This window comes from Propithecus coquereli, unplaced genomic scaffold, assembly GCF_000956105.1.
Source record: "Propithecus coquereli isolate 6110/MARCELLA unplaced genomic scaffold, Pcoq_1.0 Scaffold27, whole genome shotgun sequence".
NCBI lineage: Eukaryota > Metazoa > Chordata > Mammalia > Primates > Indriidae > Propithecus > Propithecus coquereli.
In genome coordinates, this window is record NW_012148285.1 from 12,776,447 (window position 1) to 12,783,478 (window position 7,032).

The 7,032-nt window shown below is 36.0% G+C and overlaps 1 protein-coding gene across 1 annotated transcript in view; it reads left to right on the forward strand.

The window, feature by feature from the left end:
- SMG1 (SMG1 phosphatidylinositol 3-kinase-related kinase) overlaps positions 1 to 7,032 on the forward strand; it is a 160,273-nt gene that overhangs the window by 57,452 nt on the left and 95,789 nt on the right. Inside the window, exons 3-6 of the mRNA XM_012647554.1 lie at positions 373 to 528; positions 2,423 to 2,559; positions 4,168 to 4,226; positions 5,208 to 5,421. Of these exons, the coding sequence (XP_012503008.1) occupies positions 373 to 528; positions 2,423 to 2,559; positions 4,168 to 4,226; positions 5,208 to 5,421 (566 nt within the window). The remainder of the gene's footprint in view (positions 1 to 372; positions 529 to 2,422; positions 2,560 to 4,167; positions 4,227 to 5,207; positions 5,422 to 7,032) is intronic.

Genomic DNA, 7,032 nt, shown 5'->3' on the forward strand with positions numbered 1-7,032 from the left:
AGCTTCATAGTAAGTTTACCTACTTAATCCTTAATTTAAATGCTTTTTTCCCCCATATGTATAGTCCATAGATGGCGGTTTCCTTGCCAATAAAATACAATATTATTGCTAAGGCTGAGTTCCTCCCAACTACCACATCTAGACTTCTAGAAAAGTTTTAAATAAAATGCAAAATCTGACTTAATTAGTTTTCATTTCTCTGCTTATCTTCCATTGAAGGAATCAAAATGATTTCATGGCAGGCAGCACAGGGAAAAGGTAGGAGAAGCAAAGGCTGGTTGAGTTGTAGGTTGAGTGATAAGATCCTGAACTATCAGGAGTTGATTGAGAGAAACAACCCTATTGAAATAATGTGAACATTGCTGTTTTTAGGTGGCTACAGTGTCAATGGAGGATCTGGGGAAAATACTTATGGTCGGAAGTCGTTGGGGCAAGAGCTGAGGGTTAACAATGTGACCAGCCCTGAGTTCACCAGTGTTCACCATGGCAGTCGTGCATTAGCCACCAAAGACATGAGGAAATCACAGGGTAAGGCTGGTGAAGCTGGGACCAATCACACGTTCCTCCACGAAGACTTGTGTCTTCTCTTATCCTGGATGTCTCATTTCTTAGTAGTGCGTTGCACGGGTGTGAATTGATTATTGTGAGTTGAAAAACATGTGCAGGTGATAATTGCATTATTTTCCTATGAACTGCTTATTTCCCACAAGAAAGGTTATAATACTTTTTAGAAAAGAGTTTTATTAAAATAAGAAGACTGCATAAGATCTTAAAGGAAGGCCTTTCCCAATTATTGTGAATACTGAATGTACAGTGTATAGTGGGCTTTTACTGCAGCAGGTCCGTGAATTCTTGGGCTTGTGGAGGATATGGGTATAGAGCATATAGATAGAGTGGGCCCTTTTCTAAAGTTAAATACACCGGTACCCCTTTTTGCCTTGCAACACAGCTCTCACTGTGTAGGTAACATGCCTTGAAATTTCAGAGGATTAGAGGTAATGGTAATTTTTTTCCTTAAAGGGAAATTTATTTTATTGGTAAAGGTGAGCATGAAATTCAGATTTATGATTTATATGCTTTGTTGAATATAATTACTTTTTGGACATTTAGTTGGACCATTTTTTTTTCTAGTGTGTGTATCTTGGTGAAAATCTTTGTGTCTATAGCTTTTTTTCCACGTAACTTTTAAAAAACTGATTTATTTTGTGAGGTTTTCAGAAGTGGAATGACTGAGTCAAAGCCTGTGCTGTTTCTTAGTAGAGTGTTTGAAGCCTTAGAATTTTATAGAAGCTAAAAACTGACTTTAAAGCTAATTTAATCCAATTCTTCTTCCTCACAGGCTCAGAGTTATGTAGTTTGCCAGTGACAGAATTGTAAATAGAGCCTAGATTTCCCACCTGGTAACTAATGACATTTGTTTTTTTCTTTTTCTTTTTTTAATTTCCTCCTTGTTACTAGATCCCTTAATGACATTTTTGGTGTCTGTCCTTATTAAAATACTCTATGGGTCTAGGGATTAGTAAAAATCCTTTTCTTCTCTTAGATGTTGTAGTTTCTTTTATTATCAATTTTTTTCATGCCTTAGAGAAAAATGTAACTGTCAGACCGTTTGGTGTGGTTTGTATATGTGCATGTTGGCTGATTATGGTAAGTAGCACAGTAGAAAAAATTCTTAATAAATTAGTTCTTAAATGCCTCTTTATTGTACCAATAGTGTCCAGCGTTGTTTGAGCATTTGTGCTTGTTCTTGGGATTAAAAAATAAAGGGGAAAAAGGTTCTGGTTTGCCACTTTTTTAGTGGAGGCATGCATACCTTGCACGTGGTAGGTGGTAATTAGACATCTGTTGAACCGAATGTGTGATTGCGGTTTGCCAAAAATTTGTCCTATGGGAATGATGATAATGTGAACAAGAGGTTCCCCTGTGGTGTGATACTTAGATGAGAAATAGTTGTTTATGGCCTTTTTTATCTGATTGAGACTTTAATCTCTAACCTGTAGAAGTCATTTACCTATACTGATACTCTTCACCTGGATGTTGAAAACAGTGTGGAATGGACCTGAAGAAAATAGTTTCTAAGCCTTTCTTTTTTCTCTCTCAGTTGATCCTCTGGAACCAGGTGTTCAGTTTGCTTAGGGTTATTCATTCATTCTTTTTTTTTCCTCTTTATTTTTCATTTTTTCCACAGATACTATGGTGACTTATTCTTTACTTCAGCAAATATTTTTTGTGGGCCTGCTTTGTGCCAGGCACTGTGCTGGGGCTTGGTGCATAGAGATGAACAAAACAGTGACAGGACCTACATTCATTGAGCTTTTATTGTCCAGTGGGCTTTGATTTTTGATGTGCTTTAAAATATTTGGGCTATAAAGTTTCTATGCTTATTTATACTCAATGGGCAGCAACATGTTTGTATTCACAGAGCGATCGATGTCTTATTCTGATGAGTCTCGACTGTCGAATCTTCTTCGGAGGATCACCCGGGAAGACGACAGAGACAGAAGACTGGCTACTGTAAAGCAGTTGAAAGAATTTATTCAGCAACCAGAAAATAAGCTGGTAAGTGTAGTATGTTTATGAATGTTGTTAATTTTTGTGTTTCCATCATAAACTAGGTAATGCTATCTGGAGTGGTTTAAGAAGGGAAAAAGATTTGCTTTTAAGGAAAAATAACATGGATTCCTTATTCATATTTATTTGGCTTGTATTATGAGCTAGAACTTTTTTTTTTTTTTTGAGACAGAGTATCACTGTGTTGCCCGGGCTAGAGTGCTGTGGCGTCAGACTAGCTCACAGCAACCTCAAACTCCTGGGCTCAAGCGATCCTCCTGCCTCAGCCTCCCGAGTAGCTGGGACTACAGGCACGAGCCACCACGCCCGGCTAATTTTTTCTATATATTTTTAGTTATCCAGATAATTTCTTTCTATTTTTTTTAGTAGAGACGGGGTCTCGCTCTTGCTCAGGCTGGTCTCGAACTCCTGAGCTCAAACAATCCGCCCGCCTCGGCCTCCCAGAGAGCTAGGATTACAGGCGTGAGCCACCGCGCCCGGCCTATGAGCTAGAACTTAATCCTCCCTAGTGTGTAATTTATCTACTTCTGTCTATTGTTGGATCCACATTGGTGCTTCTTCGATAAATTTTTAACACTTTTTAAATTTTTATTTTTTTAGAGACAGGGTCTTGCTCTGTCACTCAGGCTGGAGTGCAGTGGTGCAGTCCCAGTTCACTGCAACCTCAACCTCCTGGGCTCAAGCGATCCTCTTGTCTCAGCTTCTTGAGTAGCTGGTACTACAGGTGTGTGCCACCACACCAGGCTAAATTTTTAAAATTTTTTTGTAGAGACGTGGTCTGACTATGTTGCCGAGGCAGGTCTTAAACTCCTGGCCTCAAGAAATCCTTCCCTCTTGGCCTCCCAAAGTGCTGGGATTACAGGTGTGAGCCACCACACCTGGCCTAATTTATAACAAATTTTGTCCTGGGGGCAAATCCTGTTTTCCTCAGAATTTTTCTTTCTGTGTTCCAGGACAGAATATCTGTTTATTTTTCATATGTGAAATGGGGTACATATTTTGTTCATGTGTGAATTTGGTCTGGTGGCCAGGGATAAATAAATGGAAAAGCCCTTTAAAAAACAAAGTTCAGGAGCAGTTTCTCCACTCCAAGTAATTCTAATATTCTAATTAAGAACTTGATATGGAGCAGGAGAAAACTAGTGAGAATGGTATGGTGAGGCAAATGACATTTAGTGCAAAGCTCCCCCAAAGTTTTATTATGAGGAGTTTCAAATATAGGGCAAATTGAAAGAATTTTACAGTGAACCTCTTATGTCTGCTGTCTAAATTTTGTCATTAACATTTTATCATATTGCTTTGTCACGTATGTCTCCGTCAATCCATTTTCAGGGTAAATAAAACAAGCTTTTTGAAGTGGTGTTTTTCATCGATAGTGGCTCTGTGTTTCCTATGGGTGAATTTCTTTCATAGTCTGAAAGGAAATTTATGACATTCCTGATAAATGCTAATTGGGGACTGGGACCGGGAATAATAAGGAAACTAAAGTGCTGTCCAATTATAATTTGGAGGGGAAGACAAGTAAAAAGTAAAAAAGTACACAATGTTATTCTTGAAAGTATAGGAATTTGAAGTTTTTATGTGTTTTTTTTAAAGGTACTAGTTAAACAGTTGGATAATATCTTGGCTGCCGTACATGATGTGCTTAATGAAAGGTAAGTAACTAATAATGGCTAAATTAAAATGACTTTAGAATATATTTTTAGAAATAATTTACAAATATACAAGAGGGTAATAAACCCATTGGCTTCATTTATGAATGTCAGTTTGACATTTCACTGGGTCCTCTTGTCATTTTAATATTCTATATTATTTATTTGTTAATTACCATTAAATACACATGGAATCTACTGGAAAGGAATTTTTTTTTTTTTTAATTTGCCAATCTGAGTAACAACGCTGACTTGTGGAATGCAGTAAGGTCTTTGTTGCAGGCATGAATGAATGCAGTTAGTTTATGAGGACTTTAAAACTGCTTAAGAGAATAGAGGTAAAAAGGAGCCTCCTCCTTTGGGCAAGAGTCTATTTAAACCATCTATGCTCTGGCTACTGGGGTTCTCAGAGGTGTGCAGTCATTTCTTCATCTGGTGATTCCCATAGAATTACGGTGTTGGAAAGCTCCTCAAACTCAGCTCAGCAGGTCACAAGCCTTACTGCCTTTTGAAAGTTTTATTTTATACAGTTGCTTAATAATATTATACTCAAATCAAGGTTGTTATTAAGTTTATATATTTAACTGTTACCATTTCCTATTTTACAATCCTTATATATTGTGCATTGTATAGAATGTAGTCATTCATAGGGTGTTTTATCTAATACTTTGTTGCTGCCCTTTTCTGAGAACCATTTAATGTAGTTTGAGGTAGAATTTGAATCCTGAATTTTAGCATTTCTGGGCCTTTCTTCTCTGTTAATTAATTGATTTTGGAAAAGAAAATAAAATGTCTGACAAAGGTACTTTGGGACACTGCAGGATAGAGAGAATACAGTATTTAGAGTGGATAAAATCTCAACCTTTTATGTAGTTTGAGTAGAAATTTTAAAAAATCATTTAAATTGTTCTTTTGTAAGATGGGTCATTCTTGTCTTTGTTGAAAGCTTAAGTCTTTGTGTTTTGTTTGTATTAAAATAAACAGTAGCAAATTGCTTCAGGAATTGAGACAGGAAGGAGCTTGCTGTCTTGGCCTTCTTTGTGCTTCTCTGAGCTATGAGGCTGAGAAGATCTTCAAATGGATTTTTAGCAAATTTAGCTCATCTGCAAAAGATGAAGTTAAACTCCTCTACTTATGTGCCACCTACAAAGCACTAGAGACTGTAGGAGAAAAGAAAGCCTTTTCATCTGTAATGCAGGTAAGAATGAAGGGAAGAAAATTGATGATGTACTTGGGAAGAAAATTGTCCTTAACATGTGTCCTTGGAGAAAGGAAACTTAGAATAAGGGTTATCTACTGATGGTAAATGTGATGTAAATTAAATGCTCCTTTCTGAGTTTGAGTAAGGGATACACATTAAAGGTAGATTTAAAATAAGTTAGTCTTTTCTATTTTGTCTCTTTGCTTTTTAGAAGCTTTCCTTTGAAGTTGCTTAGGACCAGAGTGATTTGCAGATTTGAAAATAGAAACTCCACCAGGAGAGCTGGACAGGAGGGTGCTTCACATTTGTTGAGGGAGACAAGACCTAAACATCACAACTAATTTCTAAGGCTTTTTAGGTTTGATAACATATCAAAAATTCTTATTCCAAGTGGTATAAGACAATTATGTATAAACAAATACCAGCTCTACTTAGCTTTATTTCACTTTGTGTATCTGAATATATTAAAAGATGATTTTTGATGTAGTTTTGAGCAAGATTTTAAGTAAGTAAATTTTTGTTGAGTTAATGTTTTTTAAAATAAGAATATTGTTATGTTTGAAATAATCTTTTTTGCAGGGGGCTTCTAGACAATTCTTGATATGCTTTGTTTTGGGCATGTAGGTTTAAAAAAGGTTGTAATAATTGTTTTAAAAATGTGTTTTTTTCTTTAATTATAGAGTTTGTGAGAAAAACTTGGGGAAGGATTCAGAACACTTTTTGGAACTAAATAGCATACCACAAGATTGGGCTTATTCTGCATACAGTTTTTATGTTAACATATCCCCAGTTATTTATTTTGGAAAATTTCAAATCCACAGGAAAACATATGGACCAGTGTAGTAAATACCCGTATATCCTTTACCTAGATTTATCACTTACTAACATTTTGCTAAATACCTGTATATCCTTTACCTAGATTTATCACTTACTAACATTTTGCTAGTTTTATTTTCTCACATTCACACACACACTAACACACACTTTTTTGTTGAACCATTTGGAAATGAATTACACACATTTTGACAGTTCACATTATATAATATTTCTTTAAGCATTTCCTAAGATTAAGGCCATTCTTCTATATAACAACAGTATTAATATCATACCTAAGATAATGAGTTTTATAACATGTGCATCCATATTCAAATTTCTGCAGTTATCCCTAAGATGTCTTTTATAGCTTTATGTCTTACTTGACCCAGGATCCCATCTAGACCCAAGCAATTTCTTTGGTGGTATGTGTCTTTAAATCTCTCTTAATTTAAAATGGTTCTCCACACCTTTTTTGTTCCCCTTATTTTGTAGAATGCTCTACTTTCTTGGGTTTGTCTTATTGTTCCTTCCTGATTAGATTCAATTTAAACATTCAGGCACAAGTACTTCACAGGTTGCATCACACCAGCAGGCACATGTTGTCAGGTTGTCTCACTCTTTGACATGCAGAGTTTGATCATCTGGTTGAGGTGATGACCACCAGATCTTTCCATTGTGAAGGCATATTTTTTCTCCTTTATAATTAGTGAGCAGTCTGGACATGATACCTTGAGACCTTCTGAATATCCTGTTTTTTAGTAATATTTCACTGAATACCTTTAGCATTGATAT